General features: G+C 40.2%; 1 protein-coding gene across 3 annotated transcripts in view; it reads right to left on the reverse strand.

Moving 5' to 3' along the window:
• B3GALNT2 (beta-1,3-N-acetylgalactosaminyltransferase 2) overlaps positions 1-21,683 on the reverse strand; it is a 66,053-nt gene that overhangs the window by 24,919 nt on the left and 19,451 nt on the right. For all 3 annotated transcript variants that reach the window (XM_070781854.1, XM_019953904.2, XM_019953905.2), the window contains exons 4-5: positions 17,782-17,975; positions 6,890-6,985 (exon numbers count right to left, since the gene is read on the reverse strand). In XM_070781854.1, the coding sequence (XP_070637955.1) occupies positions 6,890-6,985; positions 17,782-17,975 (290 nt within the window). The remainder of the gene's footprint in view (positions 1-6,889; positions 6,986-17,781; positions 17,976-21,683) is intronic.

Raw genomic sequence — 21,683 nt, forward strand, 5'->3', positions numbered from 1 at the left:
AGGAAGTCAAGAAACAACTGGAGTCAGGCAAATTTGGCCTTGGAGTACAGAATGAAGCAGGGTAAAAGCTAACAGAGTTTTGCCAATAGAACACACTTGTCATAGCAAACACCCTCTTCCAACAACACAAGAGAAGACTCTACACATGGACATCACCAGATGGCCAACACTGAAATCAGATTGATTATATTCTTTGCAGCCAAAGATGGAGAAGCTCTATACAGTCAGCAAAACCAAGACCGGGAGCCGACTGTGGCTCAGATCATGAACTCCTGATTGCCAAATTCAGACTGAAATTGAAGAAAGTGGGGAAAACCAAATATGTTTAGGAGAAAGAATTGACAGGGCTTAGTGAATGCTTGGATATGAGAGCTGAGGATAAATTCCACGATTCTGGTTTGGAGACCTGAAAAAAAAGGAGACACTATGACCCAGGACTGAAAATACAGGAGGTGAGAATGGGTGGATGGAGATGCTATCACCACTAGAACACCCAGGGGACCTTCCAAGTGGAGGCGTTCAGCTGAAGTGCATACAGAGTTCGTAAGAAATGTGGGCTGCAGACAGACTGAACAGCCAGTAACAAACAGGTGGTAATAGATGAAACTGCCTAGAAGAATGAATAAAATAAACAGAAGGCTGGGTATCAGCTCTTAATGATTAAAGTTTAAGAGGAAAACAAAAGAGGAATAGGGAAGAAGGACTGCGTCAGATTAAGCAGAACCAGAAGGATGTATATCATATTGAGTTGGCCAATATGTTCATTCTGGTTTTCCCAAAAGATGTTACGGAAAAACCCAACAAACTTTTTGGCCCAACCCAACATAAGCTACGGAGAAGACGATGGCACCCCACTCCAGTACTCTTGCCTGGAAAATCCCATGGACGGAGGAGCCTGGTGGGCTGCAGTCCAGGGGGTCGCGAAGAGTTGGACACGACTGAGCGACTTCCCTTTCACTTTTCACTTTCATGCATTGGAGAAGGAAATGGCAACCCACTCCAGTGTTTTTGCCTGGAGAATCCCAGGGACGGGGGAGCCTGGTGGGCTGCCACCTATGGGGTCACACAGAGTTGGACACGACTGAAGTGACTTAGCAGCAGCAACATAAGCTAGAGAAAGCTGCAGTCAACTCAGGTAACGACTCAAAGTGTCCCCTAGAGGTAGCAGTTAGGTCACCAGGAATCTTTGTGATTGTAGTTCCAAATGAACCATATCAAAGTAAAAAGCTATGGTAACCCAAAAAAGCTTCACCTTGAAAGCAGAAATCTGGCAAATACGACAAAGCAAGTAATTCTCTTGTCCACTCCATTCAACTGACACTTGGCACCTGACTGCTATTTCTCCTGCCCGGCACCAACTCCATCTTCCTTGACTGGGTCCCAATATAAGATCCATAATATTGAGCAGGGACTTCCCTGGTGGCCCAGTGGCTATGGCTCAGTGCTCCCAATGCAGAGGGGCCCAGGGTAAACCCTTGCTCAGAGAACTAGATCCCGCAGGCCCAAACTAAGAGTTTGCATGCCGCAATGAAAGATCCTGATGCTGCAGCTAAGACCTGGGGCGGCCAAATGAATAAATATTAGAAAAAAATAATAATGTTAACTAAATTGAGTAGTTACCATAAACACTCATTGGCTCAAAAGTGATCCTGGTTCATTCACTCAACTTACAAAAGCTGCCAGTTGTTTTGCTGTGAGGGAGGGGAAGCGCTCTCCCTTCCCCACCTCTCCTGCACCTGCTCCATGTCACTGTTAACATTTCTGTTCCCCACTTCTCTCAAATGCCTTCTTCCTACTCTCTGACACAAAGCAATCACTAAGCTAGGAATCTCTGCAGATGCCTAACACCTTGTTTATGACAGTTCCCTGCTAAGATCAAGAAATTAAAGTAAAAGGGAGGGAGACTTCTGGACTTGTGGTTCAGTGGTTAAGAATCTGTGCTCCCAATACAGGGGGCCTGGGTTCAACCCTTGGTCAGGAAACTAAGATCCCACATGCTGCACAGCATGACCCAAAACAAGTATCCCTTGAAAGCAGACATAAAATATGTAATTGCTTCTGAAAATTAAAACATAATTACAAAAGTAAAAGGTAGGAAAGAACAGCACAGTGCAGACTGGAAAAAAGAGCTCTCACAAGTCCTCTCACCTGTAACGTAAGTGAGCTATCTGCAACCCATGTGGTCCTTCTGTGTCCTATTTCTAACTCATCATGCAAACCAATAGAGCAGCTTAAACATACACAGTATTTTTGCGCCTGTAACCATTAACAATTTCTTATGGCCTGCAGAGATGACTACTGCTGAAGAATTTTAACTTCCATAAAAAATAAGTATGTAAGTCCCCACGATACTGACAGGACTGTCTCTAGTGACTTGGTCTAATGAACAGGCTTTTTATTGAAATTAGTTTCCGGTTCAGGTGCACTCCTAAAAGAAATATGAAATTAGAGAAATATTTTAAGAGAAACACACAGCAGTCTTCTATTTAAATGTGCGACGCCGCCCCCCACACTGAGATTTCTGCTTTAGTGAGACACACAACGAAAACACTGCAAGAACCCTGCTTATTAGCTGACAAGCCACACTGCTGACATGTTACTCCAGCAGACTGTGAAGTTTAGAGAGAATATGATGATGAACAAATTATCTACTTCTCCCTTGCAACTGGGATCAACGATCTGTTTTTCTTTGGTTATTCTCTGCTGATGATATGTAGGCAAACCCATTCATCACTATCGCTTTTTTCTGTGCAAGTAAGTCCAACAAGGGCTTGATGCAGCAAAAGTGAATATATACGTGAAATTAAACAAGCTTTCGACAAAACCAGGATTTTGTGTAAAAGGAAAGGATTTTATTTTTAAAAGCTTTTTCTTTTAATAAGGCTAATATTTATTTCAGGACATTTAAAAAACAGATATATAGAAGAAAATAAAATTCATCCACAATCCTACTCCCTCAGATGTAGACACTATTAAATAAGTGCACGTTTATAAAAAGAAAAAAAGACTACTTGGATGTAATGAAAAATCAAAAGCCAATTTAGCTTAAAGCTTCAAGGGAAATAAAGATCACAAGGCTGGGATTTCCCTAGCAGTCCAGTACTTAAGACCTTGTGCTCCCACTGCAGGGGGCCAGGGGTTCAATCCCTGGTTGAGGAACTAAGATCTCGCATGCCGTACGGCACAGCCAAAAAATAAAACAAGAATAAATAAAATAAAATCTCAATTAAAAAAAAAAAAACAGAACAAGGCTTTAGCTAGCGAACATCTTAATAACTGAAATGGCCACTGCCTGATTTGACTGAGTCCTTCCCATCATGAGTACCTTCTACCATATATACCAACCTGAACACAGGCAAGGAAGGCAGCCCTTTGCCCCAACCTAGATTCTTTTTCTGAAAAACTTCAAACCCATAGAAAAGTTCAGATTAACACAAAATCCTCTAGACTCAACAACTGGCAATGTTTGGCCACATGTGCGCTTTTTTATTTAACTTTCTGGCTATGCTGCATGGCACTGGGATCTTAAGTCTCTCGACCAGGATCAAACCTGCCCCCCTTCAGCGGAAGCGCAGAGTATTAACCACTGAACCACCTGGGAAGTCCCTGGCTTTATCTCTGTCTACTCTTCTGCTGTTCTTTGTTGCTAAATCACTTGAAAGTAAAATACATTTCACCTTGGCTTCAGCACGGATTTCCTAAGGACAAAGACATTCTAAGGGAAAGTATAATATTGACTAACTAATTAATCAAACTGTAAATCTTTCTATGAGGTGACCAAGATAATGGAGTAGATGCATTATTGCGATTATGCTGAAGTTAATATTAAAGCTTATTTTGTTCCTCCTGGGACTCCTTCCTCTTCGAGTTTCTCAACCTGGGGAACCACTGGCATTTAGGGCCAGGTCATCTTGTGCTGTGGGGACCGTCCCTTATATTGTAGGATGTTGGGCAGCATCCCTGGCCTCCGCCACAGGAGGCAGGCATGTTCCACACCTGGCCGCAGCAACTAAAAGCAACTCCAGACATTTGCTAAGGGTCCCCCAGGAGAAGAGACCCTGCTCTCGAAGAACAAGAACCACAAATCCACATGAGAACCAGCAGTAAGAAGACAGCACACGTTGATCTACTGAACCTCACCACATGGCAGCACGTTCTAAACATTCTGCATCTACGAAATCACCTGAGTGTGTTAAGTGTGTGTGTGCTGAATCGTGTCCAACACTTTGCAACCCCATGGACTGTAGCCCGCCAGGCTCCCCTGTCCATGGAATTCTCCGGGCAAGAATACTGGAGTGGGTACTTATTTCCTACTCTAGGGGATCTTCACAACCCAGGGATTGTCCCTTGTGTCTCCTGCATTGGCAGGTGGATTCTTTACCACCACATCACTTGGGAAGCCCCATGAAATCATTTACATGCTAGAACAATCCTCTGAACTGGGTCTACCTTACAGAGGAGGGAACAGACACAGAGAGGGGAAGAAGTTAGTGCCAGGTCACGGAGCCGCTGAGCGGCAGAGCAGGGACTCAGGCTCACCCACAGGCGCCCAGTCACACACCTGCACCCAACCGTGCCCGCACAGATGTACTCACTTCCTGGTGCGGCAGTTTTTCCTTTCCTACTCATGCTAATCCTCGTGAGTCATTTGTGAAAATCAACCTTCCAGCAGGTTCCAGACCTTTCTGGACAGCACCTAACACGTGCTAGCACTCATGATCCCCACAGAATCACTCTCCTCTCCCTTGGGAATCACACAAGGTCTGAGTGAGGTTCTGCCCAAACTGGCTCTGAGTAGGAAAGAAGGACTCTCATCGATGACTTGCTTCAATCCTAGAAGACCTCACCAACAAGCCAGTGTACGAAATCTGCTTACAGCTGTGTCTGGGACACAGCAGGGTAAGCACAACATCAATGTCAGCTCTTCTGTCCTCACTAGTTGGCTCAGTGGCTCAGTGGTAAAGAAGCCACCTGCTGATGAGGAGAGCCGGGTTCAATCCCTGGGTCAGGAAGATCCCCTAGAGAAGCAAACGGCACCCCACTCCAGGATTCTTGCCTGGGAAATCACACAGACAGAGGAGCCTGGCAGGCTACAGTCCGTGGGGTCGCAAGAGAGTTGGACACAACTGAGCAACTAAACAACAACCCTCACCAGTACACAAGCGGCTCCACGGGTAGGGCCTGCTGTACTATGTCCTCCAGTGCTTGGCATATACTAAGTGCTCACAAAACATTTTCTGAGTAAATGAGTTAACAAATCAAAGAATTACTTCCTTCAAAAACTGAAATCCGGGATTTCCCTGATGGTCCAGTGGTTTGGGTCCGTACTTCCAAGGCAAGTGATGTGGGTTTGCTCCCCGGTCAGGAAACTATGATCTCATTTGCTGCAGAGCAACGAAGCCTGTGCGCTGCAGCTACTGAGGCCACACGCCACAGCCAGAGTCCCCACACTGCAGTGAAAGATCTCGCATGATGCAATGGGGATGCCCTGTGCTGCAACTGAGACACGATGCAGACAAATAAACAAATATTTTTTTAAATTAAAAAAAATTGTTATTGGTGAAAATGAAAAATGTCTTAAAAAAACAAAAAATGAGATCCAACACTTAGCCCATCCTTCTTAGTTGAACCACTATTATTAAGAGATACCTTTGATGGTGCATATCTCCTTTAACTAGGAAAAAAGTTCATATATGAAATTTAAAAAGGACACAAACAGGTAAACTCATATAATGCTGATGACTATTCAAATGGATATAAACTGCTAAACTGTTCTCCAAAAAAAAATCATATGCCTCAAAAATATGTAAAAATTTGAACCCACAATTCATCCTAAGAAAACAACCAGTTGGGTACCCCAAAGAGAGTGTAAAGATGTTCACTGAAGTCTTTTTTCTAACACCAAGAACTTGGAAATTTTTTGTTTCAGTTTTGTTTTTCTTTACGTGTTTTTCAACAGAAGTTCACATATAGGTGAAATAAAGGAGCTCGCTTTGACTGTCATGGAATTAACACACACAGTTTGACTACCTGTACTCAGCTCCGAAGATCCAGAGCACGTTATAAAATGCGTGACTTTGTTGTTGCCCAAGTGTGAACACCACCCACGTGACCAGTGGCAGGAAGAGGCTTCCTGGTTAGCCAGCAGGGCTGGTCAATCATCCAGCTTCCACATCTTAATCCAGCTTTGGTGTCCCTGGGTGAATGCCAAAATTGACTGATGGTGTCTGCCAGAGAGGACTGGGAAACTGAGCCTTGCACAGTGGTTCCAAAACACTCTGCTCAGAAAGGTACTCAGACAGACTGGAATAGCCTGGAAAGGGTGAGGCTGACAGTAACGGTCTGTTCACGTCTAACTGTGTGATACACGATGTGATACAACCACATATGGGCTTAACTCCAGGGCTGACGAGGCCCTTGGCAGCTGAGGAATAGTTATGGTTTCAAATATCTTCCACAACTTGGAGAAGTTTAATTTATCTTGGAATGTGACCCACCTTTTGGCATTAGCCTATCTGCACTTCCCTTCACCTCCTTGTTGTTTAGATAAGCAACTATCTGATGTACTCAAACAGTGTCAGCGTCTTTCTAACAACCACACCTGCTACTAACCTTTGTCACTTAGGCAGTCATGCAGTGCTCTACTCCACTGAAGAAGCCATGGTAACATGCAATGCTTTTCAAGGTGTGGTTGGGAACCTCTGGGGCACCATGAAGCTCTCTGGTGGGAGGAGTGCACAGGGCTACAACTTAGTACACCCCTGGTGCAGTGTCATCTGTCACTCTGGAGAGCTGTCCTGGCAGGAAAGTATCAAATGCCTGCCCCTGGAAGCACATCTCCAGGGCGATAACGGCCCGCATCAAGACCAGAGTCTCTTCGTTATAGTACCTCGGGTAAGATGAATTGCTCCACAGGCTTGTACCACAGCTTGTTCACCTGCACACCACAGCTCGGAGGACTGAAGCGAGCACTGAAGAGGGCCTCCTATAGATTGGGTGGGGAAAAGACAAGAAGAAAAACTTCCCATCAGATGCAGCAAGTTCTCACACGGCTGACATTCTAAATTCTCAGTGGCCCCAACAGCGGCTACTAACATTGTGCTACTGCGGTTTAAGCATCATTTGGGCTTTCCAGGGCAATCGTGGTTATCAAGTAAAGCTATTTAAGATCACCAAGGCTGTCGTGAAGTTCTAAAACACTAAATATAATCCACATAACCTTAAAAAAATAAAAACGATACTTTGAGGTGAGGAGCATTAAGGGAAGTGTAAGGTGTTAAGTCAACTCAGTTCCTTAACCCCAAAGGGTTAAGAATAAACTGAAAGATCATAGACTTCTACATAGAACAAAGGTACTCAGCAATCACCCTTCAAAAAGAACCTTTAGAAGAACAAACAGAAACAAAAATGGGAACATTAAAAAAAGACTGATTCTCATTATGTCTATTGTTTTCTTTGGGTCCTTCCTTTTTGTTTTCGGCAAGAACATTTCCTTATTCTCATAGCTATTCTTAGATACCAATTTGCTACAGGAGATGCTTCTGTTAAAGCTATCAAGACCATGCAGAAGTTCAGAACGAAGGGAGTTTAAATGAATTAAGCGTATTTCTTTCATCAGTATTAGTCTATGGCAATACAGTGGTAATACTTTATACACCATGACTACCTGTGAACCCACTGCAATCCACCTGAGATCAGACATTCCTTGAGGACAAAGAGTTATCTCTCCTTGGGTAAAAAAAAAATATGGCAACTAAAAATTAAATTAACATGATAAAAATATTGTACATCTGAATCGAACTACTTGAGTGACAACTCAAAAAGACTACAGGGACTTCCCTGGTGGTTCAGTGGCTAAGACTCCATGCTCCCAGTGCAGGGGGCTCAGGTTTGATCCCTGGTCAGGGAACTAGATCCCACAGACTGCAACTAAGGCCTGGTGCAGCCACATAGATAAAGAAATAAAAGCAGCTTAAAAAAAAAAAAAACCCACTACATATACTAAGACAATTAATCATGAAAAAAAATTCAAGATTGATCCTCATTTCTAGGTAAGGCTGACAGTGGAATTCAGAGTACGGCTCTTGCAGTTACCTATTTGAGCTTCAGTATCAATGCAACCTTTAATCACAATAATATATGAACTCCTATACTTAAGTAATAAAGCTCTTTTCACTAGAATCATAATGGCTGGAATCATCACTAAGATTTGCTCCCTCTCTTATATTTATGTCATTAAGCACATTTACAAACTAAACAAGTTCTTTAGAGGATGAAGGAATATGACAAACAAAAAAATTAATATTAAATTGATCTGGGTGTTTATTGGTGACTCTGACATTGTATCTGTTAATAACAATCAACCTTAACACAAAAACATTTTTAAACATGCCTAAAAAAACTGCACAGGGTTCTACTTCCAGTGACAAGCCTAAAAAAACTGCACAGGGTTCTACTTCCAGTGACAACAAGCCAAGTCTCCTACAGATAACAATTACGAACATGCACAAAGGATACACCGGAGGAAAAGCAATACCCAGAAGGTGAGAAAGGCACTGGATCTGCTTCCCCTATATTTTTTTTTAATGGCTCTTTGTCTGAGGCATACTCAGGGGACAACTAAAATTCTGAAATAAGAACTGCAGTCTTTCTGGTTCCAAATCGGAAGACAGAGTGGAGGCAAACACATTGGCTAACAAGTGAAGAAGAAAAACCCAGAAAGGAAAGGGTCACAGAGTTCTCAATCCTTCCTATTAACTCTGTCCTAGTCTGCAGCTGAGTCAGGAAAGACACATTTGAAGCAGAATCTGAGCAGCTCATCTAAGTCCAAGGGAACAGACTGGAGACATCAGCTGCTGCTCACCGTAAGGGAGACAGGGTTCAGGGTCCATGCCCAGCAATTTAACTGACGGCTAAAAGAAACAAACAACAAAACAAACAAAAGAGACCATAGCAAAAACCAGCAAAGCCAAAAGCTGGTTCTTCGAGAGGATAAATAAAATTGACAAACCATTAGCCAGACTCATCAGGAAAGAAAGGGAGAAAAATCATATCAATAAAATTAGAAATGAAAATGGAGAGATCACAACAGACAACACAGAAATACAAAGGATCATAAGAGACTACTATCAGCAATTATATGCCAATAAAATGGACAACTTGGAAGAAATGGACAAATTCTTAGAAAAGTACAACTTTCCCAAACTGGACCAAGAAGAAATAGAAAATCTTAACAGACCCATCACAAGCATGGAAATTGAAACTGTAATCAAAAATCTTCCAGCAAACAAAAGCCCAGGTCCAGACGGCTTCACAGCTGAAGTCTACCAAAAATTTAGAGAAGAGCTAACACCTATCCTGCTCAAACTTTTCCAGAAAATTGCAGAGGAAGGTAAACTTCCAAACTCATTCTATGAGGCCACCATCACCCTAATACCAAAACCTGACAAAGATGCCACAAAAAAAGAAAACTACAGGCCAGTATCACTGATGAACATAGACGCAAAAATCCTCAACAAAATTCTAGCAATCAGAATCCAACAACACATTAAAAAGATCATACATCATGACCAAGTGGGCTTTATCCCAGGGATGCAAGGATTCTTCAGTATCATATGCAAATGTAATACACCACATTAACAAATTGAAAAATAAAAGCCATATGATTATCTCAAAAGATGCAGAGAAAGCCTTTGACAAAATTCAACATCCATTCATGATAAAAACTCTCCAGGAAGCAGGAATAAAAGGAACCTTCCAAAGCAAACCATTCAATATCACAGTAATCCAAGTCTATGCCCCAACCAGTAACGCTGAAGAAGCTGAACGGTTCTCTGAAGACCTCCAAGACCTTTTAGAACTAACACCAAAAAAGATGTCTTTTTCATTATAGGGGACTGGAATGCAAAAGTAGGAAGTCAAGAAACACCTGGAGTAACAGGCAAATTTGGCCTTGGAATATGGAATGAAGCAGGTCAAAGACTAACAGAGTTTTGCCAAGAGAACGCACTGGTCATAGAAAACACCCTCTTCCAACAACACAAGAGAAGACTCTACACATGGACATCACCAGATGGTCAACACTGATCAGACTAATTATATTCTTTGCAGCCAAAGATGGAGAAGCTCTATACAGTCGTAAAAACAAGACCGGGAGCTGACTGTGGCTCAGACCATGAACTCCTTATTGCCAAATTCAGACTTAAAATGAAGAAAGTAGGGAAAACCACTAGACCATTCAGATATGACCTAAATCAAATCCCTTATGATTATACAGTGGAGGTGAGAAACAGATTTAAGGGACTAGATCTGATAGAGTGCCTGATGAACTATGGACAGAGGTTCATGACATTGTACAGGAGACAGGGATCAAGACCATCCCCAGGGAAAAGAAATGCAAAAAAGCAAAATGGCTGTCTGGGGAGGCCTTACAAACAGCTGTGAAAAGAAGAGAAGCGAAAAGTAAAGGAGAAAAGGAAACATATAAGCATCTGAATGCAGAGTTCCAAAGAATAGCAAGGAGAGATAGGAAAGCCTTCCTCAGTGATCAATGCAAAGAAACAGAGGAAAACAACAGAATGGGGAAGACTAGAGATCTCTTCAAGAAAATTAGAGATACCAAGGGAACATTTTATGCAAAGATGGGCTCAATAAAGGACAGAAATGGTATGGACCTAACAGAAGCAGAAAATATTAAGAAGAGGTGGCAAGAATACACAGAAGAACTGTACAAAAAAGATCTTCACAACCAAGACAATCACGATGGTGTGATCACTCACCTAGAGCCAGACATCCTGGAATGTGAAGTCAAGTGGGCCTTAGAAAGCTAGTGGAGGTGATGGAATTCCAGTTGAGCTATTTCAAATCCTGAAAGATGATGCTGGGAAAGTGTTGCACTCAATATCCCAGCAAATTTGGAAAACTCAGCAGTGGCCACAGGACTGGAAAAGGTCAGTTTTCATTCCAATCCCAAAGAAAGGCAACGTCAAAGAATGCTCAAACTACCGCACAATTGCACTCATCTCACACGCTAGTAAAGTAATGCTCAAAATTCTCCAAGCCAGGCTTCAGCAGTACGTGAACTATGAACTTCCAGATGTTCAAGCTGGTTTTAGAAAAGGCAGAGGAACCAGAGATCAAATTGCCAACATCTGCTGGATCATCGAAAAAGCAAGAAAGTTCCAGAAAAACATCTATTTCTGCTTTATTGACTATGTGGCTCACAATAAACTGTGGAAAATTCTGAAAGAGATGGGAATACCAGACCACCTGACCTGCCTCTTGAGAAACCTGTATGCAGGTCAGGAAGCAACAGTTAGAACTGGACATGGAACAACAGACTGGTTCCAAATACAAAAAGGAGTACGTCAAGGCTGTATATGGTCACCCTGCTTATTTAACTTCTATGCACAGTACATCATGAGAAACGCCGTACTGGAAGAAGCACAAGCTGGAATCAAGATTGCCGGGAGAAATATCAATAACCTCAGATATGTAGATGACACCACCCTTATGGCAGAAAGTGAAGAGGAACTCAAAAGCCTCTTGATGAAAGTGAAAGAGAAGAGTGAAAAAGTTGGCTTAAAGCTCAACATTCAGAAAACGAAGATCATGGCATCTGGTCCCATCACTTCATGGGAAATAGATGGGGCAACAGTGGAAACTGTGTCAGACTTTATTTTTTTGGGCTCCAAAACCACTGCAGATGGTGACTGCAGCCATGAAATGAGAAGACGCTTACTCCTTGGAAGGAAAGTTATGACCAACCTAGATAGCATATTCAAAAGCAGAGACATTATTTTGCCAACAAAGGTCCGTCTAGTCAAGGCTATAGTTTTTCTAGTGGTCATGTATAGATGTGAGAGTTGGACTGTGAAGAAAGCTGAGTGCCGAAGAATTGATGCTTTTGAACTGTGGTGTTGGAGAAGACTCTTGAGAGTCCCTTGGACTGCAAGGAGATCCAACCAGTCCATTCTGAAGGAGATCAGTCCTGGGTGTTCTTTGGAAGGACTGATGCTATTGCTGAAATTCCAATACTTTGGTTACCTCATGCTAAGAGTTGACTCATTGGAAAAGACTGTGATGCTGGGAGGGACTGGGGGCAGGAGGAGAAGGGGACGACAGAGGATGAGATGGCTGGATGGCATCACTGACTCGATGGACATGAATTTGGGTAAACTCCAGGAGTTGGTGATGGACAGGGAGGCCTGGTGTGCTGTAATTCATGGGGTCGTAAAGAGTCGGACACGACTGAGTGACTGAACTGAACCTCAACATAATAAAAGCTATATATGACAAACCCACAGAAAACATTATCCTCAATGATGAAAAATTGAAAGCGTTTCCCCTAAAGTCAGGAACAAGACAAGGGTGTTATTTTCACCACTACTATTCAACATAGTTTTGGAAGTTTTGGCCACAGCAATCAGAGCAGAAAAAGAAATAAAGGAATCCAAATTGGAAAAGAATTAAAACTTTAAAGACTCCACCAGAAAATTACTAGAGCATGAATATAGTAAAGTTGCAGGATATAAAAATCAACACACAGAAACCCCTTGCATTCCTATACACTAATAATGAGAAAATACAAAGAGAAATTAAGGAAACAATTCCATTCACCATTGCAACGAAAAGAATAAAATATTTAGGAATATATCTACCTAAAGAAACTAAAGACCTATATATAGAAAACTATAAAACACTGGTGAAACGAAGAGGACACTAATAGATGGAGAAATATACCATGTTCATGGATAAGAAAAATCAATATAGTGAAAATGAGTATACTACCCAAAGCAATCTATAGATTCAATGCAATTCCTATCAAGCTACAAATGGTATTTTTCACAGAGCTGTATGGAAATACAAAAAACCTCGAACAGCCAAAGCAATCTTGAAAAAGAAGAATGGAACTGGAGGAATCAACTTGCCTGACTTCAGGCTCTACTACAAAGCCACAGTCATCAAGACAGTATGGTACTGGCACAAAGATAGAAATATAGATCAATGGAACAATACAAAGCCCAGAGATAAATCCATGCACCTATGGACACCTTATCTTTGACAAAGAAGGCAAGAATATACAATGGAGAAAAGACAATCTCTTTAACAAGTGGTGCTGGGAAAACTGGTCAACCACTTGTAAAAGAATGAAACGAGAACACTTTCTAACACCATACACAAAAATAAACTCAAATGGATTAACGATCTAAACGTAAGACCAGAAACTATAAAACTCTTAGAGGAGAACATAGGCAAAACACTCTCCAACATAAATCACAGTAGGATCCTCTATGACCCACCTCCCAGAATATTGGAAATAAAAGCAAAAATAAACAAATAGGACCTAATTAAACTTAATAGCTTCTGCACAACAAAGGAAACTATAAGCAAGGTGAAAAGACAGCCTTCAGAATGGGAGAAAATAATAGCAAATGAAGCAACTGACAAAGAACTAATCTCAAAAATATACAAGCAACTCCTGAAGCTCAATTCCAGAAAAATAAATGACCCAATCAAAAAGTGGGCCAAAGAACTCAACAGACATTTCTCCATAGAAGACATACAGATGGCTAACAAACACATGAAAAGATGCTCAACATCACTCATTATCAGAGAAATGCAAATCAAAACAACAATGAGGTACCATTTCAGGCTAGTCAGAATGGCTGTGATCCAAAGGTCTACAAGCAATAAATGCTGGAGAGGGTGTGGAGAAAAGGGAACCCTCTTACACTGCTGGTGGGAATGTAAACTAGTATAGCTGCTATGGAGAACAGTGTGGAGATTCCTTAAAAAACTGGAAATAGAACTGCCATACGACCCAGCAATCCCACTCCTGCGCATACAGATGGAGGAAACCAGAAGGGAAAGAGACACGTGTACCCCAATGTTCATCGCAGCACTGTTTATAATCGCCAGGGCATGGAAGCAACCTAGATGTCCATCAGCAGATGAAGGGATAAGAAAGCTGTGGTACATATACACAATGGAGTATTACTCAGCCATTAAAAAGAATACATTTGAATCAGTTCTAATGAGGTGGATGAAACTGGAGCCTATTATACAGAGTGAAGTAAGCCAGAAAGAAAAACACCAATACAGTATACCAACGCATATATATGGAATTTAGAAAGATGGTAACGATAACCCTGTATGCGAGACAGCAAAAGAGACACAGATGTATAGAACAGTCTTTTGGACTCTGGGAGAGGGCGAGGGTGGGATGATTTGGGAGAATGGCATTGAAACATGTATAATATATGGGAAACGAATCGCCAGTCCAGGTTCAATGCATGATAAAGGATACTCGGGGCTGGTGCACTCGGATGACCCAGAGGGATGTGATGGGGAGGGAGGTGGAAGGGGGGTTCATGATGAGGAACACGTGTACACCCAAGGCGGATTCATGTCAATGTATGGCAAAACCAATATAATATTGTAAAGTAATTAGCCTCCAATTAAAATAAATGTATTTATATATATATAAAAAAGAAACAAACAAAAGCAACTCTCCTCAAAGACTACAACAGGATCCACAATCTTACAGTGAATTATTCACAGTATCTAGGATTCAATCCAAAGTTACTCGATGTAAGATAAAACAGGAAAATGTTACTGTATGCAAGAGAAAAGATGATAATCAACAAAGACACGCCAAGATGACTCAAATTTAGTATAGCAGACAGGATTTTAAAGCCATCATTATAATCTAGGTCAAAACCACAGAGAAAATATGTTCAAGATGAATTTAGAAAAACAGGAAACTTAGAAAAATGGGATATTTTAGAGAAAAAGAAACTATAAGTAACTGAAATCCCAGAAGGAATGGACATAAATGGGGCTGGGAAAAAATTTTCTTTATGAAAAATAGGTGAAAGTTCTCTAAATTTGTTAAAAGACATAAATTTACAGGTTGAAGGAACTTGGCAAACCCTGAGCGGAACACACGAAGAAAAACCACACCAAGATATAACACAGCCAAATGGCATAAAACCAAGTATGTATAAAGAGAAAGTCTTTAAAGTAGCCAAGATGACTTTTTCCTCTAATACATATTTAGCTGTTTAGAGCAAAAATCATAATACTGTGTTGTGGGATTTATAGCACACATAGATATAAGGCATGACAATTAGAACAAAAAGATGGGGAACAGTAAATGGAATTATATAGTTCCAAGGTTCTTATATTTTACATGAAGGGGTACAATGCTAAAGGAGACTGAAAAAGTTCAGAACATACATTGTAATTCTTACGTCAACCAGACTGACACAAAATAATAATACAAAGAGCTGTAGCTAAATGGAAAATAGAAATATTAAAATGGAATTCTAAAAAATACTCAACCCAAAAGAGGTAAAAAAGGAAGAAAAGAGAAACAAAAAACACAGGATAAATAGAAAACAAATAGCAAAAAGAAAAACTGAAATCCAACCACTTTAGTAATTGCCTTAAGTGTAAATGGAATAAATAGCCCTTATAAATAGCAGGGATTCTCAGACTTGGATAAAAAGGAATACCTAACTATATGCTTGGAGAAGGCAATGGCACCCCACTCCAGTACTCTTGCCTGGAAAATCCCATGGGCGGAGGAGCCTGGTGGGCTACAGTCCATGGGGTTGCTGAGAGGAGGGCAGGACTGAGGGACTTCACTTTCACGCCTTGGAGAAGGAAATGGCAACCCACCCCAGTATTCTTGCCTGGAGAATCCCAGGGACAGAGGAGCCTAGTGGTCTGCCATCTGTGGGGTCGCACAGAGTCAGACACGACTGAAGCGACTTAGCAGTAGCAGCAGCAACTATATGCTGTCCATAAGAAACACAATTTCCAGCCATATGTAAAAAGAATTAATACATCATGATCAAGAAGAATACCAAGTTGCTTTAACACTCCAAAGTTAATAAATGTAACCCAAAAACAATACAAGAGAAAAGGGGAAAAACCCTGGAAACATCCCTGTTGCCCATCGACAGAACAGATAAATACCATGTATTGCTGGAATACAACTTAGCAATTACAACAAGGCAAAGGAAAAATCTGCTGATATATACAATAACATGGATGAGTTTCTAAAACATCACAGTGAGTGAAAGAAGCCTTACTCTGAAGAGTGCTTAGTATATGCTTCTACTTATAAATGAACTCCTACAACAGGCAACACTAGCCCATGATTAAAAACAAGAACAGTGATTGCCTCTAGGGAATGGGGCAGGGTGACAGGAGCCTGGATTACACAGGTTTATGTAGTTTATGCACATTATACTCTGTGATTTTTTTAAACCGTAAACAAATATTAAAATCTAGTTAATGATAAGCACACTGAAGTGTTTAGGGCTGAAATATTATTGAAGCCTGTGAGTTAATCTAAAACACATTTTTTTTTTTGGCTGTGCTGTGCAATGTGTGGGATCTTAGTTACCCGACCAGGGATGAAACCTGTGTGCCCTGAGTTGGAAGCGTACAGTCTTAACAACTAGACCATGACTTTTTAGGAAAGTCCCTAAAATATATGTGTTTTTTTAAAAGCTAGATTGATGAATGACTGTAGTGCAAGGAGACCCAAGCAGTCCATTCTGAAGGAGATCAACCCTGGGATTTCTTTGGAAGGAATGATGCTAAAGCTGAAACTCCAGTACTTTGGCCACCTCATGCGAAGAGTTGACTCAGTGGAAAAAGACTCTGATGTTGGGAGGGATTGGGGGCAGGAGAAGCAGGGGACGACAGGGGATGAGATGGCTGGATGGCATCACTGACTCGATGGATGTGAGTCTGGGTGAACTCCGGGAGTTGATGATGGACAGGGAGGCCTGGCGTGCTGTGATTCATGGGGTCGCAAGGAGTCGGACACGACTGAGCGACTGAACTGAACTGAATAGATGTCATAAAGCAAATACAGCAAAACATTAACTACTGTAGAATTTACTTGGTGGATATATGGTGTGCTTAGTCACTTCAGTCATGTCCGACTCTCTACGACTCCATGGACCATGGCCCGCCAGGCTCCTCTGTCCATGGGATTCTCCAGGCAAGAATACTGGAGTGGGTTGCCATTTCCTCCTCCAGTGAGAAAGTATGAAGTGAGTGAAGTGAAGTTGCTTAGTCGTGTCCGACTCTTTGCAACCCCACGGATTGTAGCCTACCAGGCTCCTCCATCCATGGGATTTTCCAGGCAAGAGTACTGGAGTGGGTTGCCATTTCCTTCTCTGGATATATAGCACTCACTGTATAATTCTTTTAAGATTTCTATAGTTTAAAGTCCAGGGACAGATCTTTTCAAATACAATGCCTTGCTACACTCCTTCAGACAAACTCTGAACAAATTTGAGGAAACAAATGGGTTTCCTCAAATATCAGAAACAGTAACCCCAGCTGTTTTAAACTTTTATTTCCTCTATGCTCTTATTATAAAAAAGGTCTGACGTATCTGTTAGCCTGTATTATGTTGATAGACTTTTGGGGTTGGAAGGAAGAGGCAATCATACTTGCTTACACCTATGAGTCCCAAATATTTAATACTCATCAACAGCTTTTTAAATTCCTTAAGCTTTCAGGGATTTTAGGTTGGAAATTTCTAATCTGGTCCAACTCCTCCTTTCCTGGGTATAACATGTTTATTCATCAGTAGTCTCTTCTCAAACCAGCATTATAATACACTACACTACAGTGTGTCTAATCATAAGGGAAGACAGGTGGAAGTCTCCCAACCTACGCACTGCCACAAGGAAAAGGCTGATGATTTTGAAAAATAAAAATGGGGCAAAGCGTGTACGAAGCAGTGCATACCTCCTGTTCTGCCTGATAAAGCTTGACAGTGATGTTCCTCTGGAAACCCACATCACCGGCGTCGTAAAACACCCCGAGACTCGTAATAACGATTGGATAGAGAACCCGGAAGCTCACGCTGACAACTCGGTCCTCAGACAGCCCTGATGAAGTGTCTTCCAAAAGACTGAATGCTTCAATCTCCTGATTCAGAACTAAGGAAGTAATAATGAGAAAAGGAGTTTTACACAATCAAACACAATCTTTTATTTTACCAATATGAAGTACGCTTGATAGCAAAATCTTGATTTGTTATATAATTCTTTCACAAATGGCAATACATTTTTAAAGTGCTTCAGAAAAAAAAAAAACTTATTAAGAACAAAATTTTCAGCCACATCTTAGCAAAATAATTATTAGAGGTACTTTAATAAACTTTTGCATATGCATATATGCCTCTGTATGTATAAACACTATAGGGGAGTATTAAAGATTGGATAAATGGGGAAAGGTTGGATAAATGAGGATATTAAAAACAGTACTAATTGCAGTCATAAATAATGAGTACATTTGTCTTGCTCTGCAAATTCCAAAAATCCTACTGCACGTTGAGCACTTTTTGTGATGTCGGGCAGTTATCACTGTACAAAAGTAACTGAAATCAATTCAAATAGCACTGAAAAACTAGCCATATAGTATTGACAAAGATAAACACATTAAGCACAGCATTTCTGACCACCTACTATGTGTCACATACCATCAGATTTAATCTTTACAACTACCCTCTGTGGTTGTGGCATTATCTCCAGTTTACAGGGTCGGAAAATGAGCTCCAGAGATGTATCTGATTAAGGTCACAGAAAGTGACAGAGCAGAAATCAAACCCATATCTACTGACTTCAGATTCAGTGCTCTTTCTATTCCCCAGAGTCTAATCAATGACAAAAGCATCCCTTTTGGGATGCCTTATGCCTTTCTCAGCTACCATAAATGAATCAGGATAGACTACATGAAACAGTTAATATGGCTGAAAATATCAATGCCAGCTTGAGAAATAATCTAAAAACTTATTTTAAAAGATTATTCTACATTCTTTGTATGTTTTAGAGCTATGATTTTCCAACTCTGCAGGTCACACAGGCCCTGATGCAGGTCCCGTTAAAAACATGTGCACACATACTCATATTTATAAAATATATATGCATTGTCAGTGTATTCAATATTAAGGTTACATTTTATTTTCAGATAAGCAGAAATTCTGTTTCCTTCCCACACTCCAGAGGATCATTTGGATCCCTACCTTAGAGTTCCTAGTGTGCTATTTTACGCTTAGTAGCTGCTCAATAAAATAGGATTAAATAGAATTGTTGGCTCCTATCCACTTACAAACATGAGCAGGTGGGAAAAAAGGAGGATACAGATTTTGTCATGGGTTGGGGCAAGCACTGGCCAGACAGTCTAGACTCCAAATATACTGGAAAATAACAAAAATTTTTCTCTTTAATATTTTCAGTAAATAGGATATCCAAAGTGAAGCACGTCTATTAAAGATTATAACATACATATATTTATAAAATATACACATATTGTCAGTCAAGACATTCAATATTAATAAAGATTACATTTTATTTTCAGATACACAGAAATTCTGTTTTCTTCCCACACTTACCCAAATGATCCGCTAGGGTGTGGGAAGAAAACAGAATTTCTGTATATCTGAAAATAAAATGTAATCTTATTAATACCAAAATATTAATACTTAATACTTTAATATTAATACTTAATACTGTAAGTATTAATCTTAATACTGACAATACGTATATATTTTATAAATGAGAATATGTAAATAAAATTATAACCATCTAGAAAAATTATTTTCTATCTAAAACAAACGTAACTTGAACTTCAAGCCATCTGGACACAAGATAGCCTGCTGCTCCGATAATCCTATTAATCAAACTTCTATACATCCAGGGTATCATGATGATTAATGTTCATGATGACCTTAAGGTACTGAAATAAATCTAAATGCCATTTAAATCAAAGTGATAAAATCAGATTCTAAATACTAATTTAGCTATACCTATTTTTACAAATTGGTAACCTAAATATTATATACATGAAAACTTTCTATTAATGAAAATCTTCACTCCTTTACTATTAATGAATAACAGCACTTAAAATAATAGAAAGTCTGGTTAAAGCTTTCTTTAAATTTGGCTTGGCCTGGATTTGAATTTCAAATATAATCTGTTCTCTTACATCATCAGTAATACAATATTTTATTAGGTTCACGGTCCCTTTGGGACCTCAGTGAATGTTAAAGGGAAACATTCACTGTCACCCTCTCCCCAGAAAAACACAGTTATACTTAAAATTTTACTTACAATGTTAACTAAATTCATAGACATCCTAAGTAAGAAACATCTGTTTTACAATACAGACCTGAAAATATGGTCCAATTTATTTAAAAAGCTGATTACAACCCAATTTTATAAAAAGGTGGGTTTTTAAAAAAATAACAGTATTAAACACCAAACATATCCCAGAACTAAATACTTCATATGTATCAACTTATTTCATCCTCATGTCAGTCCTGACGGGGTAAGTATAATACTTTTCCCTCCAGTTTACAGATCAGGACACTGAGGTTGCAAGTTGTAAATAACTGTTTGAAGGCCATACAGCTAGGAAATGGCACAGCCTAGATTTAAAGCCAGGAAGCCTGACTACAGAGCCCTTACTCCTAACCATTACTCTGCTGCTACCTACACAGGCAAGGTGCACATAATCATACACATGTGACAGGTCTTAAAACACCTGAAGTCATACTCAGTAGATTCAAGATGTGGGGAAGTTTAACCTCCCTCAGAACCAGAGCTGAACATAATAGGAAATGCTAATAAATAAAGGTATAAAGTTATCACCTTCCTAAAATTGTTTCCCTGGCAACACAGAGAACCTAATTAGGACCACTTGTCTTTAATCTCATCAGAGCTCCCACAAATTTTTAACTGTAAAGAATAAAATAAAATTATTGTGTTTTCTTTCTTTTTTTTTTTATTATTTCTTTTGTACCTTAGGCAATAGTTCTTAGAGAAAGGTGATTCATAAGATCTGTATCAAGGCTATTATAAATCAACAGGCTGGTGAAATTAGCAGTTTTCTGTAAGTTTAAACTTTACTAACTCAGGATTTATCTACACACAAGGAATTTCCAGACGCGTGGGAACCATACTGAAAAATAAACTCTCCTGGATCCCAAAATCATATATATATTCATAAGGAATCTTCACAGACGCGCAAAGTGGTTAGTTTGTCAGAAAGGATGAAAGATAAATTTCAATGAAAGTTTGATTTTAGTCTGCCAAAAATAGACTGCTATACTATTTATCTCAACAACTCTTCCTTAACATCAAATTTGCACAGTAGCCCACCCACCCCTTAACTGCAGTTCCGCTTTCCCAAGTTTTCAGTTATCTACATTTAACTACTGTCCAAAAACATTAAATGAAAAATTCCAGTAATAATTCATAAGTTTTAAACTGCGGGCCCTTCTGAGCAGCATGATGCAATTTTGAGCCATCCAGCTTGATCCTGCCTGGTACGTGACTCATCCTTGTCCAGCACATCCCACCCATTAGTCACTCGGCAGCCGTCTGGGTTATCTGGTCAACCATCCACGCACTGCACTGCTTGTGTTCAAGTGATCCTTATTTTATGTCAATAAGGCCTCCAGGGGCAAGAGTGGTGATGCTGGCAACTCAGATGTGCCAAACAGAAGCCAGAAAGTGCTTCCTTTAGGTGAAAAAGTGAAAGCTCTCCACTGAATAAGGGAAGGAAAAAACATCATAGTTGAAGTTGCTAAGATCTACCATAAGAACAATAGTCTATCTGTGAAACTGTGAAGGAGGAAAAAGAAA

The sequence above is a fragment of the Bos indicus genome, chromosome 28 (assembly GCF_029378745.1).
Source record: "Bos indicus isolate NIAB-ARS_2022 breed Sahiwal x Tharparkar chromosome 28, NIAB-ARS_B.indTharparkar_mat_pri_1.0, whole genome shotgun sequence".
Lineage (NCBI taxonomy): Eukaryota > Metazoa > Chordata > Mammalia > Artiodactyla > Bovidae > Bos > Bos indicus.